The sequence below is a fragment of the Capsella rubella genome, unplaced genomic scaffold (assembly GCF_000375325.1).
Source record: "Capsella rubella cultivar Monte Gargano unplaced genomic scaffold, Caprub1_0 scaffold_2, whole genome shotgun sequence".
Lineage (NCBI taxonomy): Eukaryota > Viridiplantae > Streptophyta > Magnoliopsida > Brassicales > Brassicaceae > Capsella > Capsella rubella.
The window spans coordinates 1,095,222-1,123,114 of NW_006238922.1; the positions used below are offsets into that span (position 1 = coordinate 1,095,222).

General features: G+C 32.2%; 4 protein-coding genes across 5 annotated transcripts; 2 read left to right on the top strand and 2 right to left on the bottom strand.

Annotated features, from left to right (window-relative positions):
- Nucleotides 1–4,726: 4,726 nt before the first annotated feature.
- On the bottom strand, nucleotides 4,727–5,657 carry LOC17895584 (death-associated inhibitor of apoptosis 1). Its single transcript, XM_006301460.2, has one exon. It carries the CDS (start codon nucleotides 5,508–5,510, stop codon nucleotides 4,848–4,850), a length of 663 nt encoding a protein of 220 aa, XP_006301522.1. The 5' UTR covers nucleotides 5,511–5,657; the 3' UTR covers nucleotides 4,727–4,847.
- Nucleotides 5,658–15,505: 9,848 nt separating this feature from the next.
- LOC17895922 (homeobox protein SHOOT MERISTEMLESS) lies at nucleotides 15,506–18,776 on the top strand. Its single transcript, XM_006301711.2, has 4 exons — nucleotides 15,506–15,968; nucleotides 16,413–16,668; nucleotides 17,375–17,628; nucleotides 18,317–18,776. The coding sequence occupies exons 1-4, from the start codon at nucleotides 15,534–15,536 to the stop codon at nucleotides 18,524–18,526; spliced, it is 1,155 nt and encodes a 384-aa protein (XP_006301773.1). The 5' UTR covers nucleotides 15,506–15,533; the 3' UTR covers nucleotides 18,527–18,776.
- Nucleotides 18,777–20,150: 1,374 nt separating this feature from the next.
- On the bottom strand, nucleotides 20,151–21,966 carry LOC17896036 (pentatricopeptide repeat-containing protein At1g62350). 2 transcript variants are annotated; one of them, XM_006302657.2, is made up of 3 exons: nucleotides 21,599–21,966; nucleotides 20,747–21,173; nucleotides 20,151–20,404 (listed from the first exon to the last, which is right to left on the bottom strand). In XM_006302657.2, exons 1-2 carry the CDS (start codon nucleotides 21,932–21,934, stop codon nucleotides 20,751–20,753), a joined length of 759 nt encoding a protein of 252 aa, XP_006302719.1. In that variant the 5' UTR covers nucleotides 21,935–21,966; the 3' UTR covers nucleotides 20,151–20,404; nucleotides 20,747–20,750. The 2 variants fall into 2 exon arrangements, with proteins under 2 accessions (XP_006302719.1, XP_006302720.1); XM_006302658.2 differs by lacking the exon at nucleotides 20,151–20,404 and having other exon boundaries at nucleotides 20,541–21,173.
- Nucleotides 21,967–22,996: 1,030 nt separating this feature from the next.
- On the top strand, nucleotides 22,997–27,234 carry LOC17894633 (subtilisin-like protease SBT2.4). Its single transcript, XM_006300889.2, has 10 exons — nucleotides 22,997–23,200; nucleotides 23,279–23,423; nucleotides 23,938–24,338; nucleotides 24,484–24,579; nucleotides 24,720–24,789; nucleotides 24,889–25,171; nucleotides 25,353–25,696; nucleotides 26,040–26,307; nucleotides 26,393–26,665; nucleotides 26,792–27,234. The coding sequence occupies exons 1-10, from the start codon at nucleotides 23,001–23,003 to the stop codon at nucleotides 27,193–27,195; spliced, it is 2,484 nt and encodes an 827-aa protein (XP_006300951.1). The 5' UTR covers nucleotides 22,997–23,000; the 3' UTR covers nucleotides 27,196–27,234.
- The last annotated feature ends 659 nt before the right edge of the window (nucleotides 27,235–27,893 follow it).

The window sequence follows — 27,893 nt, forward strand, 5'->3', positions numbered from 1 at the left end:
TAGATAGTTCACGGGTAGTTTGTCAAAATCACAATTATAATGGTAAAGCGAGTTATGAATAACGGTTTTTGCAAAATGAATTATGTTACGGATTGATACTTCATAACAAAAATTGTAAGTATGTAATTTTTACGTATATTTCTACTTTTACGATAAAAGGGTCAATTGAATATTTTTTTTTTGTGCTGTTAACTTTTCACTGTTTTTTTAATTGTATCAAAATTCAATGTATTATTATTTATTCAATTTTTTGTTTATTATTTTATTTAAACTTATTATACAAATATATAATTCACTGTAATCAACTACATTGCAATAAAATTAAAATGTAACATATCCTAATCCGCTAAAATTTATATATAGTTAATTATTTCCCCCGCGCTGTAGCGCGGGTCCGAACCTAGTTAGTATGTGAAGTGAACATACAATAAGTTGGTGATATATTAATAAATAAGGAAATATCATGTTGATTTGGTTATCCATTCTTTATGATCAAGAACTTATTCTTCATATTATATGCAACACTTGATTAGATTAACTGGTTGATCCCTGGCTGCTTTTTAAATAATGACTTATTGATGGAACCAAACATTATATATTAAGGTTCTTATAACATATTTAATGCAAGGTTCGAAGTATCGATTAAGGAAAACAGTAACGATACTTATGGCCGCCCTTCAAATTGTCTTAAGTTAATAACTAAAAACAGGTGACTATTTTTAACTAAAAATCAGAGTTTGCTTTGTTTGAATGTTACTATGATTCTAAGTTAGTAACATGTAACCTACTTATCTCTGTCACATCTCACAATTACTAGGAACATGGATCCTTAGAGAAACGTTAAACCAAATAACCAAAATTTATAATTACCAAACCACAACTCTATATTTACAAGATCTGAATTTTGCACTTTATCTAGTGTTAAAGCCAAAGATGGTGTGAAGAACCAAAAAGGAGAGTGGGATCCGCGGATGTATCTCTCGGGATAAATACGAAAGTCACTAAATTTTGTATTATTTGTGGTGATCACTATTAAACTTTTGATGATAATGAGAACAATAAAACATAAACAAATCGAACTAAATAGATGGAAAATTGATAGAAATCAATGTGAAGGACCAGGCGCATGCTTGGAATAAATGATGACAGAGACCAAATGTGAAATTGTCGATCAACTTTTCAGCTTTGCAATTGCGGCCATTTTTCATATTGATGAAAAGATAAAAGAGGTAAAAATATCGTTTATTTGATGTTTTTTAATGGATTTAGATTGGCAATAGATTAACATATTATTTTTGGTATACATTATTTCCTATTTTTCAAGTTTTATATAAAATAACAAATAATATAAGAATCATAACACAGTTTAATATTTTTATTACTATTTTTAATATTTAATTGCATAATCATAACAAATAATATAATATTTAATAATCATATTTAATATTTAATAATCATAACAAATAATATAATATAATATTTTTATTACTATTTCTTTTTTCAAAAACAATTAGGAAGAGTTCGATTAGTAGCACACATATATAATGCTGTACACAAAACTGTTAGTTAAAAGTTAGAACGGTAAACTATTACAGAATAGCACAAAAATATTTTTTTAAAAGAGCGGTATACGAAAATTGTATAGAAAATTTGAAAAATAATTTTTTTTTTTGTAACGTTTTTTTTTTTTTTTTTGATTACCAGGAGTTGTAACGTTTTTATAATTGGTAATAACCTTCAAAGTAGTATACTATGTATCAAAACTGTACATAGTTACCAAATAAAACCAATAACTTCAGTAGATACAATACTATATATGAACTTTTAATTGCTATCTAAAATCGTGGAATCGAGGATAAATCATGTTTCTGCAATTAGTTCGAACATAACCATATAGTATTTAGTCATTTAGATAGTGGAGTTATAGCTTGTATTTTAATATATGAAGTAATTGTAGCGACCTACCTAATTAAGTTTACTATAATTCGCCATACAGAACTAAAAAAATCGGGTTTGTTGTGTCACCAATCATCATATTGATATGCAAAAGCTAAACTTTTATTAATAAGTTAGGTAATTTTGCAGTTACAGAAATAGAAATGATTGGCACTTTAATATTTACCTGACATGATTTCATGCATTGCATGGATTCAAAAATAGTAAGTCTTCATTTTTTTTTTTTTATGGATTTTGGACTAAATTCTATGAATCTTACCCTTAAATGCTATAATTTGGTCTCGTGTCTTCCCTCTTTATGGCAAACTTGTGCGGTCTCATTTCTACTCAATAATCATATCTTAGGTCTACCAATACTCATATTTAGGTGAGACTTATTAGCATATTTTTTAGACTTTACCTTATCATCGATCCACCAACATATTTTGTGTTTATCTGTTAATCTTTGGTTTCGTTTTTGAAATATGAGAGTTACATATATATAACCTATGCAGATTTAACAATAATCCCAAACTTGGGAGTTTAGAACATATTTTGTGTTTATCTATTAATCTTTGGTTTCGTCTCGTTTAGATGCTAAGAACACATCAACGTGTAAACACAACTTTATTTTAAATTCAAACCACTTAACTTGGTCGCCATGATAAATTTATAATCATGAGAATTGTGGGAATTAATAATCAAAATGGTGGGATGTGGATGGGGATCATTGCCATATTCGGAAAGGTGTGTTTCGTTAAATGTGTTTGGTCCATGAGAGGGGACATATTTAAGGTTTGTGCCAAATGGGTTAACCATAAATGAGAGATGGGTTCATGAACATGGACGACATTGTCTCAACTTTTATTTTGGAACTTGATGCACATGCCTTGTTCTCATCTCTATATTACATACATACACATATATATATGTGTATATTACCTGGGTCACATCGACCATGACACATCTCCTCTCACTAGCCACAAATAATACTGCACTCACTTTTGACATATCTATAGACTTATAACATCTAGACATGTAAGATTGTAAATTTTTACTATTATTATTAAAGGCAGATAATACAGCACTCACTTTTAACATCTAGTCTTTTTCTGCGTTTTTTACATGCCGAAAACAACAATTTAACGAATAATAATAATTATTATTATTTTCTTGAAAATATCATATTTTAAAACAATAAATATTTCAAAAATGTTTTTTAAAAAAACTACGTAAAAGGATAATAAGACATTCCAAAAATAACATTTGAAATAGGAAAATAACGAAACCAAAGAGAATCGTCAACAAAAAATTGATGTGGTTGTACTTGTTCATACGATTTGTCAATTTACTTATACCACATATTGAATTTGAATCCAAATAGTTTACGTAAGGTACATAACATCAGTAGCTCTCCGTCATGATCGGCACATAAAAATTTCTGAAGTTGACTCTAAATCCACCAAAAGTTATGGTCTCGAAGGCATATATTTTTCTCAAAACACATTGTTTCTCTGTACTTAAAACAAATTGACACATAGAATAATCTCTTTAACCAGCTTTATACATACAACTTTGTTTTCTTTTTTTCAAGTAGCTAGGGAATAAATTCTAAAAAATGGAATGTTTATGTACTGTATGAAAGAGATATATCACTTTGTTTTATATTCTGTTATTGATAATACTTCCTTACATCAGTATATTGTCTTATGATTTTATGCATTGACTTAGAATATTGTTGAAGCTTGACTAGATAATTTGATAATTATGCTTCACGATGTGATTTAACTTTACCAACCTACTAATAATATAGAAATGCATTCATAATTTAATACAGCCTAGATTCTCTCCTACACATATATGCGTGTAATTTTCATGTAAGGTTAACATCACAAGCTCATGTATGCCTCGGAGATAACCATTTGGTCCATTTCTTTAGAAAGCAAATATGTTATCAAGTAGCCCATTTTCTAGCTAAGTATGGATGTCTACACTACATTGTAACGAAACAATTGTATATAGGATGACCTTATTAATGTAGATTAATTAATATGTCGACGAAAAAAGAAAGGTAATTAGCATAACATTTTAGTTGGTCTTGTCATTAAAAGCCACACAAAAACAGTTTTGGTTTGACATAAGCCACAAAAACAGTTTTGATCTAATCGTATTTCTACCATTCAAAATTTTCTTCGTAAGATTTCTCAAATTATCAATGTAGAGACCAGTGAACAAAATATATATGAAACAACCTCGACACTAAACTAGTGGACCATGTATATATATTTGATGAGGCCCAATAACGGACGATATGTATAAACAGGCCTACATCAATCTTTGTAATTAGCAAGGGTGTCGTATCACTATCATTCGATCAATGTTAAGACAGCAAGACAATATACAAATTGAGTCTAACTGATTATTGTGTTCAATAAAAACACAACAGAGTTAATGTATATGCCGTCTAACTATCTTTACTAATTAAAAAAAAAAAAAAAAACTCTACTAACAACGATAGAAATAGATGATGACTATTTAATTTTAAAGTTAATAAGAGAAAGTAAAAACTTACTAAATTTATTCATAAAATTCCGTAAAAAATAATGCTCTCCCATTGATTCCACTAAAAAATAGAATTAAAAAATAAATTGCCATATTGATTATCATCTTATTATTACAGAAAATGGGTGAAATGAGATCGATCGGTGTCACTAACCGAGATTATAAAAATTATGACGATACTATAATTATAGAAAAAAAAGAAAGATTAAGAATATTATTATTCATTTATAACTAAAAGTAAACTTTTCATATTAATCATCCTTTCTTTGTAACTAAAAAATATATTTATGCACAAAGAAATCAAAACATATAACCACCGTCGATCACATCAATCCAACAATTTTATCTTTTCAGTAAAGATCAAGAACGTCAAATATCGAACGGTTGCAGAGCGGACACGTACCACGATTCATCCAAATCTCTCTTGAACAAACTCTACAATACGTATGTCCACAGGGAATAAAAGCAGCACCTTTCTCTCTTCCCATACACACGCAACACACAGGATCACAACCCGTCCACGTCGTCGTCGTCATCGAATCACAGCCGTCCGATTCCGCAAGCAACCTCATCAACGGTACTTTAGCAGCAGGAACAACTGAAGTCTCAGCAGTCACGTGCGCTAATCTCTCCTCCGCCAAAGCCTCAGCAAGGTTCCTCGTCGCGCCACGTGTCAAACAACCCAACTCCGAACCCGTACCCGAACTCGGGTCCGAAAAGTCAACGCCCCGGTTTTGACTTTCTTCTTCTTCTTCTTCCTCGTCGTCTTCATCAACGATTGGTGTTTCTGATGCTCTGAAACGCAGAGTGAGAGGCTTACCGCAACAACCAACCCAATCAAATCTCAGCCGTTGCTTCAACAAACTCCATTTGCTCATCGTTCGATCTCCACCGTCGATTTGGTCTTCTTCTAGTAAACTCAACATCATCGTCGTCCTCTCATCACTTCTTGTTCCTCCTCCTCCTCCACCATCTTCTTCTGTTTCTCTAAGCAGATCTCCGAGTTGACTCATCCTGACGCAAACCCGTAGCCAAGAAAAGAGAAAACAAAAGTATCAAGAAATAAATAACACTTCTTGAATCAAAAGATTCACGAGAAACATAAAAGCTTCAATGGCTCCACTCAATAAATGTTTACGCAAGGAACGACTCTTGTCTCTTTAGAGGTCTCTGAGTTATATTTATGTTAGATGATCTCAAGTTTGTATATAAAATATTAAATGTAATAATAATACATTACTATAGTATGTTATTATTATTAGTGGGTACCATTCAATTTCAATAGTAACGTATTTTATTTGACTTACGTTTTGTATTATAGGGAATCGCACGTATTTCTCAATGTTATGATATTTTTATATATAAATAATTTCATATCTTTTTTGATATCAATTATATATTATTTTTTATTGGTTGGTTTTGTTTTGTTCTTAAACAAGGTTATTTGTCCGTTAGAAAGGCATCAATTGTCAAATGTTGCTTCTTCAAACAATTGTTCTTTATATTAATCAATGATTGAAGACGTTTTAATTATACACTCGGACCTCTAAAAAGACAAGAGTTCAAGACATTAGTCTACGCATAATCTTGGGAGATCAACGAAAGAGTACACAACACTTGGGTTCATTATTATTAGTCCGAGCAATATATAAGGCTGATTACATTATTTTGGGCTTTAGTTACAATTACAAACCGGACGGTCCAATTTCCTTTGAAGATCGGTGTTGTTTATATTATGAAATGGACTTATATGCATAATGTTAATTCTACATGTGAACGTAACATCTAAGTTTGGTCGCTCTAAAAGAATGAAAAAAGCCTACAGGAGCATTTGATATTCTTCTCTTACAAGAGATTTGTTTTAACCCTAAACAACTTCCTTACAAAAAAGGTGTATTTATAAACGTGCGGTTCATGCTAGCTCAAGAACACAGCCAAGAAGCTTGATCATGACAAGTTACTAGTTATTAATGGAGATGACCCCAATACCAATGTTTGTCTCCTTGCGAAAAAACACCACGTAATTCTAGCAACGATCTTCTTGAACTTCATCTTGAATCATCTTTATATTTGATTTATTCTAGTGAGAACTTCAAATAAACAGTGTCAATTGCTGTGAGTCTGTGACCAAAGAGGTTCCTACTAGTCTAGGGTTCGAGACAAGACTAAGTATGTTGTAAATTTGTAATCAACCTCTAAGGTATTGAATTTTGTTTGCTATTATTATGTAAAATCTGCTCTCCTTACACTTTTGTCACATGATGTCATAGTTTTATCTATAGATGCCTCTAAACCCAAAATGTTACAAATATTGGGGAAGATTTGTGTTCATATTATGAGATATACAACTACAACATAAGCTTTAATTTGAAGAATGGACTATTTTTTTTTTTTTTGTATTATTTTTTGTTTGTGAGTGTGTTTTTTTATTTTAATTCTTTAGGTCGTAGTCCTGTCGATATAGCAAAGTACCAATCAGAGATTCAGAGCTATAGAATTAGTGAAAAATAATTTGAGCATATAGGAATGAAAGAAAGGTAAGGTTGGGTGGTCCAAATGTAAGCCATTATTGTTTGAATGTTTGGTATAAGAGGGGAACAAGGAGAATATCTATTTGACGTTTGTAGTTACCAATCAATCTCTTGTCTTATGTCGTTTCTATCATTTCCTAACTTAAGACTTGTGGCTGTGCCACTATATAGTTTTAATTAGTATTTCACTTTTAATTTCACCAAATTGCTTTTGATTCCTAGTCAAACCTTAAGAGTTTCATATGTTTTACATGACTTAATAGTCAATTCTTTTCTTTGGTTGATAACTAGTTTTGATTCTTTTTGCTATTGCCTTGCCTTCATGGGTTTGAGATTATCAAACTCTTTCTATTATTTTCATTTTTTTCGCTTCATACAATGACAAAACAAAAATTTGTAAGAAAATAACCAATCATCATCCCTTAAAAAAAATTAGTTCTTTAGTTTATTTTTCCTTGTAATAACTTGTGTTAACTTCTAATTCAGATATGTACTTGATATACATGTCATTGATAAATTCTAGTGTAAGACATAAAATAATGTGATTTTTATCATAATTTACCATGGAATATTTTTTTAATTCATAAATTAGGATTTTATTAGGATTTAATTGGTTAAGGATATTGGAACATAAGTATATATCGTCAATACCGAACAAATCGTCAAGAAAGAAAACATGGCCACGTTGGTTCAAAAATAAATAATAGAAAACATGGCTAAATTTTATATCTTACTAAAAGAAAATATTGGAATATAATAAGTATGCTTTTATAAATTAAAATAATAGAAAATATAAAAATAGAAAAAGGCAAACAAAATAACAAATCTTTCAATAGTAGACAGAGGTGACGTAAAGCAAGGGGAGAGAGAGTGAGAGAGATTGTAGTTTGTCTCCCTCTTCACTGACGTCTCACAACCTCACCTTTTTCTCCTTTATTCTCTCTTCCTCTTTTTATATTTCTCTTTTAATTTCTTATAAACTTTTCGTGGAGTTTGTATACTATTATAACGTATGTATCTACGAGTTTGTGTGTAAACATGAGGATGTGTCGTGTGTAAACATGAGGATGTGTGTATAAATAGTGCTAAGGAAAACCCTAGCCCTACAAATCTGCGACTACCTAAACCTTGGATTGTCTAGATGTGTTGAAATGCTTCCATTTCATTGTACATTAACGTAATTATTCGACGTTTTAACAAATATGAGAGAACATGAAAATCGATTGGTTCATTAAGAAAAGTATATTAACAAAAGTTACTCAGTTATATTCTTTCTTTTTTTTGTGTGCAAAATGAAAGTATAGATTGCTATTTTAGAAGTAATCAAGAAGAAAAGAAAAGAAGAATATATTTTTGAAAATGAAAATAAAATAATAGTATGCTATCTTTAGTAGTAATTCACAATGAAAATAAAAGAAGAATATATATTGTTGAAAATGAAAAATAAAAATAGTTGCAATGTTCAATAAGGACATAAATATGTAATTAAAATGTCATATTACGCCAAAAATATTGTCATTTTATGTTGAGGTTGATATTTGTGGGTACGGTGATATCTTTCACGGGGAACCCTATGGACCTACTATGATGTGAAGGTTACCATAATGGATTTCTTATATATATATATATAAACTATATCATCGCCATCTCTTCATCATCACATCATCTTCTTCTTGAAGATGGTATCAACATTTTTCACCGTTATTGTTTCTACGTGTCAAATCATGGTTGGACCAAAGAGATAGACATGGAGTAATGATACATGATGCTTCTTTTTGTATGATAAAAAATCATTATACATGATGTTATAAGCAACAAAATACCATACAACTTTTTAAGTGTATTTTGGACGTATCCCTGTCCATTTTCTCTTATCTTTTTTGGTACAATAAATTGCAAATACCCGTTTGTTTTTTTTATTGGTTAATTACTTGCTTAATCACATTAGACAACATAGATTTTGTAATTACGTGTCTTACCAACCAATCGGAAGGAACCTTAATCTCTTAAACTCAAATCAGACTACATTACAATGGCATCTAATCTTAAAATAGAATGTAGAAAAGTGGGAATATATGTTTCAGTGATATTGTTCAAATGAATGTAGGAAGGAGTACGAGATCATATCTATAGGTTATATGGAATATGTGATTGGTGACACAAAATTGTTTGACTAGTTTAGGAAGACATAATCACATTTTTTATATTGTGCATGTGAGAACCATGTACCAGTTTAGGACTGTTCGGAAAGTGCCTAGAAGGCACAGGTTATAAATCAGTTCGGACTATTTTTATTTGTTTCGTGATGATTTCAACACTAGGAGTTTTGAACTCCTATTAGATTAGTTAAAATTGTTGCAAATTACTATTTTAGTTATATTAGAATTTTACTTTAAACGGCTATGTAAAAAACAATGGCAGTGATCGATACATGCGGCAGTATCGTAAGTCCAAGATCTATATCATAATTAGGGTATTATGAATTTTGTTTTCATCTGATTTTGATTAAAAAAAATACTAAAGTGAAATATTTGAGATTAAGATTACATATATAAGCATGACAAAAATAAAATATCCCAAAAACTAAAATTGTATGAAAAGGAAACAAACGATTAATACTAAAAAGGTCAAAGAAATACGATGAAATGGAATTATGATTTCTCCATAAATAATGTCTTTTCTCATTGGAGATAAGAAAATTATCTTTTATCAAACAACCATTTTCATCAAATTAAGAGAAACTAACAGATATCAATGTAACCTAGATATGGTTGATAATGATATATATCAGTAAAGTTGAAAAAAATAAAAGATGTGGACTACCTAATGGAGCTACCACTAAACATTTACATGATACAAAACAATATAGAACTTCAAATTTTACAGGGTCAAGACTCCAATAATGTTTGGCATTATTATTATTACAAAGCATCAAAGCATATAGAATCTCCGAGACATGAATCCAACTTTTTTTCTTTGTCACGTATCCAAACATCAAGCATCCCATTATAACACAACCTAGCTGTCTTCAACAAAATTTTCTTAAAGAGAGAAAAGTTCAACTTCCAAAAAAGTAAAAAGAAAAACAATAATCAAAGAAAGTTCTGTTTCATTTACATTTTAATTGATATTTAAGCAGCTCAACGACTTCTGCCAACATCTTCATCATGATCATAGTCTATTTTGAAGATGTGCAAGTTAGTAGTACATATGCATAAAATCTTGCACCTATCGATCCTGGAAATGCCAGGGGCTTGAGGAAAGATGCCAATTATGTATAGGACGCACATTTTCTCAGGACATTTTATATAATATGGAGAATGGTTTTGATTGATAATTATATGCTGATTTTGTATGTGTGTATTGTTTTACCAATAAAAAAGCGATATAAAAAGTGTTATTGAAAACATTATTCTCAGTTTTTTTATAGTTTTTTTTTATAGTTTTTATGTACCGTTTTTATTTTTACGGTATTATTCTATAATCATTTATCATTCTTAATTATCATTTTGTAATAATTTTGAGTTTGTTATTAATCAAATTTAATTTGACTATTTTAAAAAGCAAGACGATCAAAGTGACATGTAAAAGAACATCCATAAGAAAAAGAACATCCATTTATAATGTAAACAAAAACATGTTTTTTATCAACATCATTTCACTTGCAAATATTTAGGCATGCTTTGGAAAAAAAAAAAAAAAAAGAGATTTCCTCAAACAATAATTTACAAATATTCTCACAAATTTGTAATGGGTTCTTTACAAACAGGTATATTCATTTATTTTTAAGATTAGTATAAATCCATGTAAATCAATCAGCTAATGTAATTAAGCCGACCCTGATCACCCGTGTCCGATAGTTTTTTCTCTGAGAAATAACTAAAACCCCAAATCATTATGTAAAAGCTATATGAATTTACCAACTAAGAATTTATAATTGCAATACAGTTTTTTAGTTCTAACTATTAATTTTTTTTTATTAATTTGCCAAAGGAATAGCTCCATTCGAGGATCCTACTAGGCTACTACCCAGTTTGTTTTGTTTGTGGTCAACAACTAATCTCGTCGATTAAAAAACAATAAAATAAGTGACTTCAAACTTTTTATCTTCTTAATGATTTGGAAATAAAAATAGCTTTTCAGAACAGTCAAGAAAAGAGACCATGACATAATGCATCACGTTCTTTCATGTATTACCCGTAAGATAATTAACTTTATATCGCGTTTAATGTGTTAGTGATAACACCACCGGTCACTAAAACATTTACTCATCTACTAAATGAAATCTTTTCAAAATTTGACGTCGAGCTGTCTAATATTTGCATTGAAATTATATAATTTACAAGAAAGAGCATATGAACATTAATAGAGAAGATTTGGATTTGACTCGAATTAAAAGGAGTGGTACTTTAAAACATATTTTGAATTCTTGGAGATTATATAATTTCGATCCGTTTGTAGTAATTAAAAAGAAACAAAAAATTTGGTCTTGCCTCTTTTTTTTCATTTTTATTTTTAGGTGTCAAGGTTTTCTTTTAATTTAGTGCCAAACATTCTTAAAAAATAAACTATATAAATATTAATCCGTTATTTTATACCGCTGCGGTAAGAAAGAATATATCGTTTTAAGTTTTAACACTTACCAATCATAAAAACGATATTTTCAAAAACATTTACACTATTTTGTATACTTTAATTATTTTTTACAATTTTATATTATTGCTTAATAATTTACCGTTACAGTTTTTTTAAAATTTATACAGTTTTGTGTTAGTAATCGGATCCTAACACTCAATTCCTCCTTTGGCCGTCTTGAATAATAAGATCTCTTCCATTGGATTGAGGTATATGGACACAAGAGAATCAGATTCTCGATGTGTGATAGCAAAAGAGCAAAGGTACCGAAACAAAACCACGTAATAGTTAGTTTTATTCATTTTTATTAAATAAGCTATAAAAGAAAACAGTATAGAGACTAGAGAGAGATTAGCTCTACTGTTTAAGAGATAGAGAGAGAGAGAGAGAGAGTAGGGTCATTAGGGTTTTAGTGAGAGAAGACATTCGGACTGTCCCCACTTGCTTTCCTAGCATTTCTGTAAAAAATAAGATTATATAATAATTTTAATATGATTTAATAAAATAATTTACAAACATCTAAAAGAAGGAACCAACTTTTATAATAAATGCAGATTATATGCTCTGACTTGGACTAAATAAAACTTGCAAGTAACAGTTTCAAGTCCTTTTGTTTTTTCTTGTTTTTAAAAAGAAAAGAAGTGATAAATGATTGCCCTAGAAACCGATAGATTCTCTTAAATCCTACGTACTTACAGAGCATTTACTTGACTATTAGATATCGAGTTTCACATGTCATGAAGTGTGTGTGTGGAAGAACTTGAGACAGTCGGTTGTATAAATTATTTTTTAGTAATAGTTAGTTCAGTATAAATCATACTTATGACATATATCAACATATGATTGTTTGAATGTTATTTCTTATTATTGAGAGTAACATTATCAAAAGATACTCTTGATAATGTTGGTATGAGTGGAAAATGTAGCAAACAAAACAATTATAGATATGTTTTGTCGCACATGTTAATTCTCAACGTGCTCGGAGTTCAATAAAAAAAATAAAAACATTAGTAATGATCGTTATATAATTCTCGTTAAACATGATAAGAGTTGAGATCTTTATTTTCACTTCTAAATAAAAGCATTATTATTGACGATTTCTTAAACAAATTTGTTAAGAAATAACTTATATATATAAAAAGATTCTTAACAAAAAATTTGCTTAAAACCCTAAATAATGATGTTCTAAACATTTTAGTTTTAGCCCCAAAAAATACTCATCGATGTATTGAGTTAAATATTATTGTTTTGGAAAAAGTTGATCTACGTTCACTTCAGTCAAGTGGAGACTACAAATTGAGGAAAAAAGTTTGATTAGTAGAATTTGCTTTCGGTTATGTAAACAGTTAACATATAAAAACAAGTATTTAGTTTCTTCTACTAGTGAGAATATATAAACATCCAAAATCGCTTTTTAGTAATGATGTCTTTTCATTCTCCTTCCAATCCCTACTGCTTTCAGAGTATTTGTCTTATTATTATAGACATAAGGTTTTCAACAATATTATGAAATAATGTGATAGTATGTTTTTACAAATGCATTGCATCCAAATTCAAAGTCGCATAAAACTAGATCCAATATTTTGCTATTTTTTCCTAATTTCTTATATAGTTAAAATTTGGATGGTAAATGCATTTGTAAATTTTATCTTGCCTGGGGTCTCTTCTTTTTAGTCTACATACAACGTATATTACATATTCGGATAACTGAATATAGCAAAATACTTTCATTTAATATAAACAAATTGAAGCTAGTAAAAAAAATCGAGTGTTCGGAAAATATATAAATATGATTTGATGGGTTTCTTGTAATCTCTCTCTATCTATTAGTTTCTCAGTTATCTTTTCTTTGCCAGAAATGGCAGTGAAGGCAGTGGCTGAGGAGAGAGTTTTATTTTCTTCTTTCATGGGGAAAGTAAAAACTTTGCCTTGACGATTTCCCTCTTTCAATATATTATAAATATGATTTTTCTAAGACTTTTGATTTCAAAGAATCACTGTTCTTAACCTAAAAGCAAGAAAAATAAAGCTTTATACTGATATCTTTGCTTTAACATTTTTTTTTTTGATTTATATTTGTCAAATTTTGATAATTCTACCGTACGTTCAACTAATCAAAATACTGTTTTCATTATGATCATTTACAAATAAAATTGCACTAGATGATAAAATAAAGTAAAATCATACATTATGCATTATTCTTTGCAGTGTATTAAAATCTTAAATGTGTAACACTATTTCCTTCTTCAAATCCACAATGACAATTTATGGATTACATTGTCAGCTCTAAATGAATATATTTGGAGTCTATATACTATTTTCAGGGATGAACAGGTGTCCCATGCTATTTTTGTTTGTTAAAAAACAGGTGTCCTATATTCTACGTTAGAAGAAGTGCTAACAATTGCTAATAGCCTCGTAAATTAACTCTAAAATGCCTCACAAATTTTTGGTTAGTGGTGTTAATGTGATTGATCACTTTTTGAAGTGGCAAGAGATTTCTACCACCTAGTATTACAATCAATTGACTTAAAAATTCGAGAGCATTATATGGTGGTGGCAAGTACAAATGGTTCTTTGGTGTCTAAATTAACAAGCCGTCAATTATAATTTTTTTTAACTAGCCTTCTAAAGACAAGACAGAAACAATATGCTTTTTTGTTGTTGTTTTCCCTAAATATGTTATCAAAATTTCGTTTCTAGAGGTTGAACTACTCTGTTCAACCCTGATTAGCATAATGACATTTGTCTTCTTCTTAATCTTAACAACATTTTACAACAGTACTAAAACTTTAATCATCAATCAAATGTTAAATCACTTTCTTAATTATAACCAAAAAAAATTATGAAATACTAAAGAGTCTTATCCTTTCCTATTTGACAAAAGAGAATCCAATATCTTACACCCTCAAAAACCTATATAGATGTGGAGATCTGTCATTGAATTATTGAGAATCTAAGAAAGTTTTTTGGGTTTTTTTGTACAACAGTACTCATATAAGTTCTTCGTATACACACATATACATGAATACATACACGTACATCTTTATATTAATATACATAAATGTACCTTTTTAACCAACATATACGTATATCCCATCAAGACTTTTGGGAATTCATGGTATGAAAAAAACTATACCAAATGACAACATTCGATTTGATACTCCAATGGCAAAAGAAAGACCAACAAATTAAATTCCCATAAAAAATTTCTCTGGCCTTTCTGAAGGCACATCCCGGTTATCTCTATTTCAAGAAAGTGTCAATATAAACTGAGATCCGGTTTATTACCTCACAAAAAGTATTAAGAACAATATTAATATCCAAAAAGGCATAAATGAGAAAATCATATTTTCAGCAGATGAACACAAAAGAGTTAAGAACCCACAGATCACACAATCTCTGTCCATGTCTGCTTTTTCCACATTTTCTAAATATAAAATTTCTCAAACTCTTTTTATATATATTATATAGTTTCCTTTAGATTTTATCTTGCTGTGTCTCTCTTCTGCTGCTTCCCTCTCCCCCATAACTATCACTATTTAGAATTTTCAATGTGAAAAAGGAAGCTGATTGTTGAAGCATAAATCCCGGGAGACCACTTTTGCATTTTCATATTAATTAAAATTAGAAAAACCATATAATATATATACACACTCATACACACATATCTTATTTACTCTTTTAGGGTTTCCCAATACACTTGTAGTACTTTATTGTGTTTCATGATATTGATGATAAATGCTAGCTGTATTTTACTTACAGTGCTCTTCTTCTTTTTATTTTCTTTAAATTAAAGAATTTTTTTTTTCTCTCGTAGCTATATAGCAAAGCCAAAGTGAATAATAATACTAGTGAGAGAAAGAGAAGATGGAGAGTGGTTCCAACAGCACTTCTTGTCCAATGGCTTTTGCCGGGGATAATAGTGATGGTCCGATGTGTCCTATGATGATGATGATGCCGCCCATCATGACATCACATCAACATCATGGTCATGATCATCAACATCAACAACAAGAACATGATGGTTATGCATATCAGTCACACCACCAACAAAGTAGTACCCTTTTTCTTCAATCACTAGCTCCTCCTCCTCAAGCTACTAAGAACAAAGTCGCTTCTTCTTCTTCTCCTTCCTCCTGTGCTCCTCCTGCTTACTCTCTCATGGAGATCCATCACAACGACGTCGTTGCAGGAGGGATCAACCCTTGCTCTTCCTCCTCTTCTTCAGCCTCTGTCAAGGCTAAGATCATGGCTCATCCTCACTACCACCGCCTCTTGGCCGCTTATGTCAATTGCCAGAAGGTGATGAGAGAACTAACCCTAAAAATTAATTATTCTTAACTCTAATGATCCTTATTTGATATTTTTTATAACACAAAGAAGAAGAAGATTCTAGAAACCCTAATCACTAAACTTTACCTTTTCTTTTTTACTTAACCCTTTTTACTTGATGTTTTAGTTTGATTTTGATATCTCCTTTTGTTTACTAGTTACTTAATCCAACTAAAAAAACACAAAACAAAGGAAACAATTATTCCTATTTTGAGAAAGTTCAGAAAGTTTCAAGAAACTAGGAAAAAAGAAAGAAAGAAGTATTTTAAAAACCCTATGTTCAAGAAATCATCCGAAAATATTGTTTCTTGGCTTCAAGATTAGGACATGTGTTCAAATCCTTACTCAAGGGTCATTTTCTTAGTTGGATTTAAAGTTCATATCTCTGTTAATGACTCATTCACGATTGTTAAGGTTGGAGCACCACCGGAGGTAGTGGTGAGACTGGAGGAGGCATGCTCGTCAGCGGCGGCAGCAGCAGCATCTATGGGACCAACGGGGTGTTTAGGTGAAGATCCAGGGCTTGATCAGTTCATGGAAGCTTACTGTGAAATGCTCGTTAAGTATGAGCAAGAACTCTCCAAACCATTCAAGGAAGCTATGGTCTTCCTTCAACGTGTCGAGTGTCAATTCAAATCCCTATCTCTCTCTTCACCTTCCTCTTTCTCCGGTTACTCTCTTTCTCTATAATCTCTGTTTTTTTTTTCAACTTTGATTTTTTATTTATTTAATTATGGCGTCAAATTAAACGTAAGATGAGATAAAGTTGTTTTTATTTTATTTTTCTTTGTGGGTTTTAAGAAAGATTTTTCCTTTTTTCTGATTTTTTTTCTTGGGTTAATACCCCTTTGATAGTTGTTGCTAGGTTTAGTGTCAGATTGTTATATATAGCTTACTAGGTTTACGTGTATAAATCTATCTATACATAAGTTATAGTGTATGTAGATGTTCTCATTGAGTTAAAAAACAATTTGTTTAATGTTTTTCTTTTGTCTGTTTGGAATTGAATTTTTATTTTTGCTTGGTACAACAACAATCACTGTTCTTGTCTCTATCTTCTCAGTTTGTTTTTGGATCTATTTAATTCAAATGCATCATCAAAAAGAATATCTGGATCTAGAGTCTGTTCGTCCTTAGATCTATTGCTCAATTTAGACATACACATGTTTCTTGTACGTGTAATTACATATACATATATCTACACAAGGTCATATCACTCTTCTTTTCAAAGGATGTAGTTAAGTTTGTATATAGACACACAAGGCTCACACCTACTTCACTCGTTTCTTTGAATAATTTGTATCACTAACCTATTCTATCATTGATCTTTTTGGTGACGAGTTTGACTTGTTTTGAACATGTTTTAATCAAAGTAGGTTATGGAGAGACAGCAATTGATAGGAATAATAATGGTTCATCTGAGGAAGAAGTGGATATGAGCAATGAATTTGTGGATCCACAAGCTGAGGATAGGGAGCTTAAAGGACAGCTCTTGCGCAAGTACAGTGGTTACTTAGGGAGCCTTAAGCAAGAGTTTATGAAGAAGAGGAAGAAGGGAAAACTCCCTAAAGAAGCTCGCCAACAACTGCTTGATTGGTGGAGCCGCCACTACAAATGGCCTTACCCTTCGGTAACTTACTTCTCTTATACTCTAATTAGATGATCATTTTTTTAATGCATTATATGACTATTAAGTCTAATCAAAGAAGAATGAATTTAACTTATATATCTTTTATCTTATGTTATTTGTGATATTTGCATCCATGGTATTGTTGGGGACATTAGTTTTATCTTAGCTTATGTTTCATGCATTGCGCAATCTGCATTTGCATAATTTGAAATCTTAATCAAAATGAATGAATTACACTTTTTTGGTCAATGTATACTTTTTTTGGGCCTATAGCTGATGACAGCCTGATTCTTGCTTGCATACTTTTATTAGGTCTGAATATTATGTCAATCCAAGTTAAGACACGGACCACTTTCATCCTTAGACTGTACGCTTGTACTATAACTTAGCCTATATACTTTAAGTCATAACTTTGGAAAGTAGTGTGCATGAGGCAGTTCCCCTAATGGAAGAGTAGCTTATGTCTTTAAAACGCATATGATCAACCTTCATACAGTATGTGTTCAAATGAGCTTATTGGAACACAAATAACGACCCTAATATCATAAAGTGTAATTACCTAAGCCTCTATGCATTAGATCGATTCTAAGTCCTCGTCCACATCTTAAGAGAATACAACACTCTGAATGTTGATAAGAAAAATTGATGATTGACACATTTTTTCTCACTTGTGGGTATGAAATGGCAGGAGCAGCAAAAGCTGGCGCTGGCGGAGTCAACGGGGCTGGACCAGAAACAGATAAACAACTGGTTCATAAACCAGAGGAAAAGGCATTGGAAACCATCGGAGGATATGCAGTTTGTAGTAATGGACGCAACACATCCTCACCATTACTTCATGGATAATGTCTTGGGCAATCCTTTCCCCATGGATCACATCTCATCCACCATGCTTTGATCGAGCCTTTAAAACCTTTATTTTATTATATTTATAAACAGCTTATAATATGTATAACCTATGGTTCTCGGTATACTTAGGAACATACGTAACATGTTCCGATTGATGAACAAGCGTTTAATGTTTCCCCTGATTATGAATGATTTGTGGTGTGTATCCTTTTGTATTGTTCTATTGCTATGTGGGATTTACTCTTGCTATTATAATGATAGTAAAGCTTTTTGATAGATTCTTCTGGGTTCGACAACATTTGAGTCATTTCGGTCACTATGTAAAGTTCTTTTCTTTGCTTTTATTCCAATATATCAATTGGTAAAACTGTTCCTGTGATTATTTAATCAAAATTTTGTTATGCAATAAAGTTTCCAACAATTGATATGGCTACCGCTGTTAATGTACGAAAGTGCATGTTGAACTCTAAATCATAGAAAGTAAATACTTACAACTTCATAGGTACAAGTATGAACTCTAAACACGTTGAACCATAATGATGATGATTGAAATTTGAAAGTCATTAGATGAAAATAATATTTACTAAATAGAATGTGCATTTTGTTAAAAATAAAATAAAAATAGAATGTGCATTTGCAGTCTAGAATTTCATAAATAAACTATAAGAAGACAGACATTTGATGGTAAAATAACAAATTATGTTTATCAAAACTTGTGATTTATTTCAAAGTAAACTAGTAAAAAACATATCAAAGGAATAATCATATTCATATACCGTATTTTCACTTTCTGTACATTTTTTTTTCTCAAACATAAGTGCAAAAGCTAATAATGTAAAGTCTTTTTTTCAACATGTAGTTGATATGCATTATATATAACATATTTAAAATTACTGATAGCATATAATCATGATTTTATATGAAAATATAAATGTATGTTGTGTTGTCTTTCAATCTTTTTTTTGTATTTCAATCAAATTTCCCCTTAATTACTTTGTTAGGACTTATAAGACCGACGAGACTTACCCAATGTTAATCTACATCAACCAAGATTTAATGAGTCAATATCAAAATTCAATGGTAAGAGATCATATATATATATTTTGAAATCTTAATTTAAATGAATTACTTTTATTAATTAATTTATTAAGCACTTTTATTTATCCTATTTTACTAAACCTAGATCTACTTATTTCGTCTATATAAGTGAATTTACCTTTAAACTTTTTGAATGGTTAGGACGAAAGGACAACACTTTTAAAGATTAAAATGATTAAGATGAAAAAACTTCAATGACAACAAATGACTAGTTCGAAATCTCATTTGCGACATACAAAGAGGTTTTTTTAAAAAAGATTCTTAAATCATTATTAAAATAAAGTTAAGAAGCATAAATAAAAACATTTTATTTTGTTCTAGCATTAGATAGATTTAATAGAGTAAAAATATTGCCGCAAATCCAAATCGAAAGAGTAAACAAACAATATTAACTACAAGCTGAGTTTGTTTTCTGTCGAACGACGGAACTTTGGTATGAGGAATAAGGGTGAATTAAGAGAGAACATATATATGAGGAATAACGCTGATCTTGAAGTATCCATTGATTAATGAGTTTGTATGGGGAATAAATGAGAGAATGCAAGTACTCTCAAAGAGTTGGTCAGACCTTAACCGACCGATCATTGCACAATATTGGTTTTTAAAATCTTTCGATGGTATTTTTTTCAAAATGATCTTGAACTAATTTAATACAACAGCATTCAGCATTCCCGCGAGAGACTTTACACATTAGTTTCTTGAATCCTTGTTCAATTATCCCCCATCATCTTCGGTTATCAATAGCCATAGTTTGTTCCATCCACAAACATACTCGTTTCAGTTTTTACATAGCCACAAATTGATATTTTCCACTTAATCTAACCTGAAACTGGAATGCAATCCTTAAGTTAGTAGAATTGCTCTGATATCAATTTTTATCTATAGACAAGTAGAGACACACGACAAAATCGCAGATAACTAGCTTTTAAGATACACTTTTTCCAGCGCTAAACAATTCTCTCTGGTTGTGTAGGATAAATGAGTAATCAATCTGAAGTTAACATAATTGGAATTTGATTTCCAGATCGAAGAACAAAGATCTAATGAATTTTTTAGACAAAGCAATGCATCAGAGAGCAACAAGCAGCCTAGGATGTTTCCATGTAATGATTTCGAGCACTAACTAAACCAAACAGATTCAAGAAACCAGTATCTCAAAATACAAAACTACCTCTCTACTCAAGATCGCTATCTGTCCTTGCTTCATCATCACTTTCTTCGCATATATCCTCGGGAGGATCATACACAATCATTCCAGGGAAAAGCTCCAAGAAATCATCTTTCACCTTCTCTCTCAACTCAGGATAAGGAACGAGTCCTTTCAAAATAACACGAAAAGGCAGAGACAGAGGCGGGTCAGGAGAATCTCTCATCTCTCCATACAATCTCATTGCTTCTACCGGAAGCTCGTTATCCGAAAACGCTCGAACAAGATCTCCAAATGTATGTTGGTCAAACAAAACCCCTTCTTTCTTTAAATCTTCCCATACTTTCTTGGTTTCATCCACTTTCTTGTTTCTTGCAAGCATCATGAGCATGTCTCTGTAGAAAAACATATCCGGTCTATACCATATTTCTCTTCTCACAACTTCGTAGAGCTGAAAGATAATGAAGAAGACAACATTTACACCAAATCAAACATCAAAGAAATGTGCCAAAAACATTGACACCATCAACAAACTACACATCAAAAACTATATAGACTGAACCGAAGTTTGGCTGATTCGGTTTATCAGGTGAAACCAAACCAAGCCTTCAATAACCGGTTTGAGACCAGTTAACCGAAATTACTGAGATTATTTAAATTTAACGAAAATTAAACTGGATTTATCAAAATTTTATCCCAAATATAACGAAATCACCAAACTGTGACATAGTTAAACCAAAATTATTGAAAAATGTCAAATTTTCAACAATGAACCAAAGCAAATTTACTGACCGTTAGTTTCGGTCGAATTCGCTGAATTAATTCCAAACCGAAATAACGAAATTGACAAACCGGACCGGAACTTAATTTAATTACCTTCATACAGAGGAAAACTTGGTTTTGTCTCTGAAACTCAGCAAGAACAGAAACAAGATCAGATCTAAGGAGACGAGCGACATGAGAAGAAATGAACCGATCGAGTCGGACCAATTTGGTTTGCAGACGTTTGAGCTCTTTGGCAGCGATTAAACCTTCTTTGCTCATTTCCTTCTTCCGTCTCCATATCGATAAGCTAGGGCTTGAAGCAGGTCCTGATTGGTATGTACGAGCCGAACCAACACTAGTTTCTCTGTTTCTCGAACTAATTTGGCGAAGAAGATAAAGAACGAAGCTTTGATGAATTGGGGATTTAGGGTTTTTAGCTCTGAACATTTGAGAAAGAAAAACTCAGAAGAGGTTTAAAGGTTCTGTTCTTTGCTTCCGTTCGATTTTATGAATATTATTGGGCTCAATAATTATATTTTCTTGAATAATAGACTGGCCCATATTGGCCCAATAAGAAACAATACAACAAGTAGCAAATAAATCCTTTTCTTGTCACTTAGATGACACATAAAAAAAAAAGATAAAACAAAATCTTTTTTTTTTGTCACTTGATAAAATTACAGGGATATATAGTGTAATACAAGCCACCGGAGAACAAAGATATTTTCGGAGTCTAAAGCTCAAACGAGAGAATCTAGGCCGGCGAACGATTAGAAGTTCACGAAAACATACAGCGAAACCAAAAAAAAATGCTACATAACAAAAAATTTGAATCCGGGAAAAAAACGAACTCTTAACCTAAAGATGAAAACAACTAGATTTGCCCTTTACAAACCAAATCGGTTAAAAAGTATGACAACCGCTTTTATCAAGAATGTCTACGGATAATCCAATAATAACATCAACCACGTCTTATCAAGACAAGAACTGATCTTTTGAAACCAGATCTAAGGACTTCATAAACTTTACCGTGGATGGATCGTTATTGTGGCTATATGAGAATGCAAATAATCACATTTTTAAATTATATATTTCCACAGTTCCACTTATCTCGTTAAATGAAAATAGTCTTGAATAATACAGTTCACATAATCACATTCTTATCATTTTGGTCAGCATAAACTTAAAAAAACGAGTCAAAACATGACAAGTGGCATTCGATATAATTAATGATAAACTAATTAATCATAGAAAATAATATTTTCTAAATAAGTTTCCTTTTTTCTTTTATTTCTGGTCAGAACTAAGAAAAATACTTTCCTTATACTCAAGATGTGAGCAAGACTCACACCATACCAAATATGCCAAAATTGTAACGCATATTAACATCTATTACAAAAGAAAATGGTTCACGTTGGTAATGTGCATTGTCCAAGAACATGACTCTCATTACCCTCTCGACAATATATAAATCTCTTAATTAATACAAATGGAGAATCCAAACAAAGATTTAATGGAAACCAATCCAAGAAAACTAAGATCCTATTGTATCATATGGCTAATAATTTGTATATCAGTATTGATTGTTTGTGCAATACTATCCAAAGCAGAAGAAGAAGAACACATAAACGATGATGATTCTCTGCAAATGATTTACTCTGTTTTGGTTGAAGGTGAACCATTAGCCTTTCGTGCTTCTACCAACATCAACAGGTTCACATGATCAATTTTTTTCATTATGTGATCATTATTACTTTCTTGTGGATATAATTAACATTTTGTGAAAATTAGCAAAGCCATGGCATATGAAGCAAAGAAGATAGAAGCGGTTCACGAAGATATTCTTGGAAGCACACTTGAAAATGGAAGTTATACAAAGCTTTATAGTTTCAAACATGTCATTAATGCTTTCGCCGTCCGTACCACTCCTTCTCAGGTCCTTCCTCTTACCCAAAACTCGGTTTACTATTTTGTTGGTTTGATTTTACTGTTATCCGGTTTAGATTAAGTTCAATAGTCCAAATTTATGAAATTGAATTACCTCTTTGTTACTTCATGAGATTCAATTGGAATTATGTAGCTGCACTTTTAACAAATTAGAAATAATTCTTGGTTTGATTTTGGTTTACTCGGTTTTGAGGATGTAGCTGCTGATTGTCAAATAAGAACCATAAATTAATTTAGTTTGGTTTTGGATATTTCCTTCATTACATATTGGGGTGGTAAGATAAACCTTAACCAAACAAACCAAACCGAACTAATGCTGGTTCAAATTTGGCATAGTGACCTATTGTTTTGTTATATCAAACCAAATCGAACCGAATAACCTCAAATTTATTGAAGAAATATTTCTTCTTTGAGTAATTTCCCCTTTTAACTAGGTTTGGTTCAATATTTGATTAAATTTTGGTTTGGTAAACCGGAAACAATCCTCATTTTGATACTTGCAGGCCAAGAAACTCAAGAAAGCAAAAGGAGTTAAAGCAGTTGAAGAAGACAAAGGAGTGAAACTAATGACAACATACACTCCTGGTTTCTTGGAACTTCCTAAACAAGTCTGGCCAAAGATCTCAAACGACGGAGACAGACGCGCCGGAGAAGACATCGTGATAGGTTTCGTGGACACCGGAATCAACCCTACCCATCCGAGCTTTGCCGCATTCGATCCCACAAACCCTTACTCACGTTTGAATTTCTCCGGCGACTGTGAGACCGGTCCTCTCTTCCCTGTCGGATCTTGTAACGGAAAAATCATCTCCGCTAGGTTCTTTTCAGCCGGAGCTCGAGCTTCAGGCGCTCTTAACTCCTCTTTGGATATACTCTCACCATTTGATGCGTCCGGCCACGGAAGGTATAAAATTTTGTTGAATCACTTTTCTAACGTACCATGCATCAAAGTAGACTTTATAAAAACTATAATACTAATGTACCATTGTATACTTAGATTTATTAATATGTTATGCATAAGTGTTGACTATTTCGTCGGTTTGGTTCAGCCACGTGGCATCAATTGCAGCCGGAAACGCTAATGTTCCGGTGATCGTCGACGGATTCTTCTATGGCCGTGCCAGCGGTATGGCTCCACGTGCACGGTTCGTCACATCATTCATATTTTAATTAGCTCAAATTTTAGAAAATTTAAGACTAATTAATGATGATATACTCTCTAGTTTTGAGAAAAGTATATATAAAAAAAAAACTTAACGAGCAATTTTATTGGTTCATATGGCAGCATAGCCGTTTATAAGGCGATATATCCATCCATAGGAACTCTTGTTGACGTAATCGCAGCCATTGATCAAGTAAACAATGCTCTAAACAAGACTTTATACATGTTTCTCCTAGTGACGACGATCTTTAATCAATATTTATTATTTACGTATATGTTTATTTTGTCACAGGCAATTATGGACGGTGTAGATGTGTTGACGCTGTCGGTTGGACCGGACGAACCACCGGTGGATAAGCCGACGGTACTTGGGATATTCGACCTAGCAATGCTATTGGCTAGAAAAGCTGGCGTATTTGTGGTGCAAGCTGCAGGGAATCATGGCCCTTTGCCGTCTTCTGTGTTGTCTTATAGTCCTTGGGTCGTTGGCGTCGCTGCTGGGAATACTGACCGGTCTTATCCTGCCTCCCTCATCCTCGACGGTGGGCAAACCGTTCAGGGTGTTGGACTATTAGGTAAAACAATAATGATCATAAAATTATAAAATATGTTTTATGGACATAATAATGTAGTGTTTGGTTATTGATTATATCTAATTGTAACATAATAATGTAGTGTTGTTCTTACAAACTCGTACAATATAAATTGGTTTAACATTCATGAAAAATGTTTTTTTTTTCCATATTGAAATTGAAGGTCCAAGCCTTGGAGCTCCATTTCTTCAACATAAGCTAGTCTTAGCCAGAGACGCTGGTAGAACAAACGGGTCGGTTCTACAAACCCGAACCGGAGACATTGAAGAATGCCAGCGGCCGGATAATTTTGACCCGGCCGTCGTTCTAGGAAGTATTGTGATATGTACATTTTCTGATGGTTTCTACAATCAACTGTCGACCGTTCGAGCCATCACCCAAACAGCCAGGACTCTTGGTTTCATGGGTTTTATACTCATTGCAAATCCTAGATTCGGGGATTATGTTGCTGAACCGGTGATATTTTCAACTCCTGGTATACTAATCCCTAGAGTATCAGATGCTCAGGTAATGTCATCAATAAATCCATCTGAAATTGAAAGAAATGTTATATTTTTCTACGGTAACTAGGTAAAAGTCATATCATAAGAAAAAAAATTAGTATGTTTTGCACGAAATTGGTGACCTTATTAGGAGTATGACAAATATATAACAGTAATTTACAATGTCATATAAAAATAATGAGATCCACAATGATATGTTACAATAAACTTGAATGATGTATTCACATTCATTTACGAACTGCATGACCATGTGATTTGGGTTCAAATTAGATTTCATGAAACTTCATCAACATATATTGAGATTTATTTATTTATTTATTTATTTTTTATTTTTTTGTTTGTATTAGATTATATTAAGGTACTACGAAGAGAAGACCTATAGAGACAAAAGAGGAATGGTGACGCAATTCGGGGCACGAGCGAGACTTGGCGAGGGACGAAACTCAGTCTTTGCTGGGAAAGCACCGGCAGTGAGCAGGTTCTCTTCAAGAGGACCAGCTTTTATCGATGCAAATCGGAATCTTTTAGATGTGCTAAAGCCAGATATTCTTGCACCTGGTCACCAAATTTGGGGTGCATGGAGCCTCCCTAGTGCCTTTGATCCTATTCTCACAGGTGTTTTTTTCATTACAGCCCTAATATTCTTTATGAAATGATATCTACGTACTCCCTTAAGAGTTTAAAATATTTGTGTGTATAGGACGGAGCTTTGCGCTGTTGTCGGGAACAAGCATGGCGGCTCCTCATGTAGCGGGCATTGGTGCGCTGACAAAGCAACTTAATCCTTCTTGGACCCCGGCCATGATGGCATCGGCTATCTCCACGACGGCCAACGAATATGACAGTTCTGGTGAAGTTATATCGGCTGAGTCATATGAAATAAGTAGATTGTTTCCATCAAATCATTTCGACCATGGCGCAGGCCATGTTAACCCTGCTAGAGCCATAGATCCTGGACTGGTTTTACCCGCAGGTAACTTTTAAATTTTAACTTACCAAGGGCAATAATTTGATAAATTATGAAATGTGTAATTTTTACGTAAAAAAAACTAAGTATTTTAAGTATGAATTATCTTCTTTTTTTTAAATATTGGACCAGGTTTCGAAGACTACATAAGTTTCTTGTGCTCACTACCGAACATTAACCCGGTCACGATTCGAGCGGCAACCGGAGTCATGTGCACCACTACACTTAGCCACCCAGCGAACCTTAACCATCCGTCAGTAACTATATCTGGACTTAAAGAGTCACTTGTGGTGAGAAGGAGTTTCCAAAACGTCTCAAACAAGACTGAGACATATCTTGGTTCGGTTTTACCTCCCAATGGCACAGCTGTACGGTTAATCCCGTCTTGGTTTACCGTACCACCACAGAGAATTCAAGATCTGGACATCGAGTTCAATGTCACACAAGTCTTGAACCAATTTACATTTGGTGAAGTTGTCCTTACCGGAAGTTTAAACCATATAATTAGAATACCGTTGTCAGTTAAGACAATTTGAAAACATATATATTTTCTTGTTTCTTGTTTATTTGTTCAACGGCTCTCACTGATTTAACCACATAAAGGGTAAACAATAATAAACTAGTTATATTCTAAAATTTACATTAGAAATACATAATTAATCAAGTGCAAGCATACTTCGTTACAAGCTACAACCATGTGATCGTTGCAGATACAATCTAATCAAACATATGAAATTGTCACATTACAAATACACATGCATGAGCCTAATTACACATGAAAGAGAGTCACATTAATTGTAATCACACATGTGAGCCTCATTACATATGAAAGGGTCACATTATTATTACACACATGAAATCTTTGAAGTTCTAAGATATTTCAATAACATATAACTCGAATTATATACTTAGGAAGACGAAACATTCATGACGACTAACATGGTGGTCTAGGAGGCTGGTGCCCAAAAGGTCTTGGAAACCAGGTAGCTCCGGGAGGTGGAGGTGGTGGGTGAGGTCCCGGATTAGGTGGCGGTGGTGGGTGAGGTCCCGGAGGAGGTGGTGGAGGATGAGGCCGCGGCTCTTGATACGGTGGTCTTAGTTGCGGTGGGTCCTGGAAAGGAGGAGGAGGAGGACGATGAGGATGAGGCATTTTGTGCTTTGTTATTGCAATATCTATCTTGTGTACTTTAGTTCATATATAGCATCAAGATTAAGAATCATTGTTACCGACAAG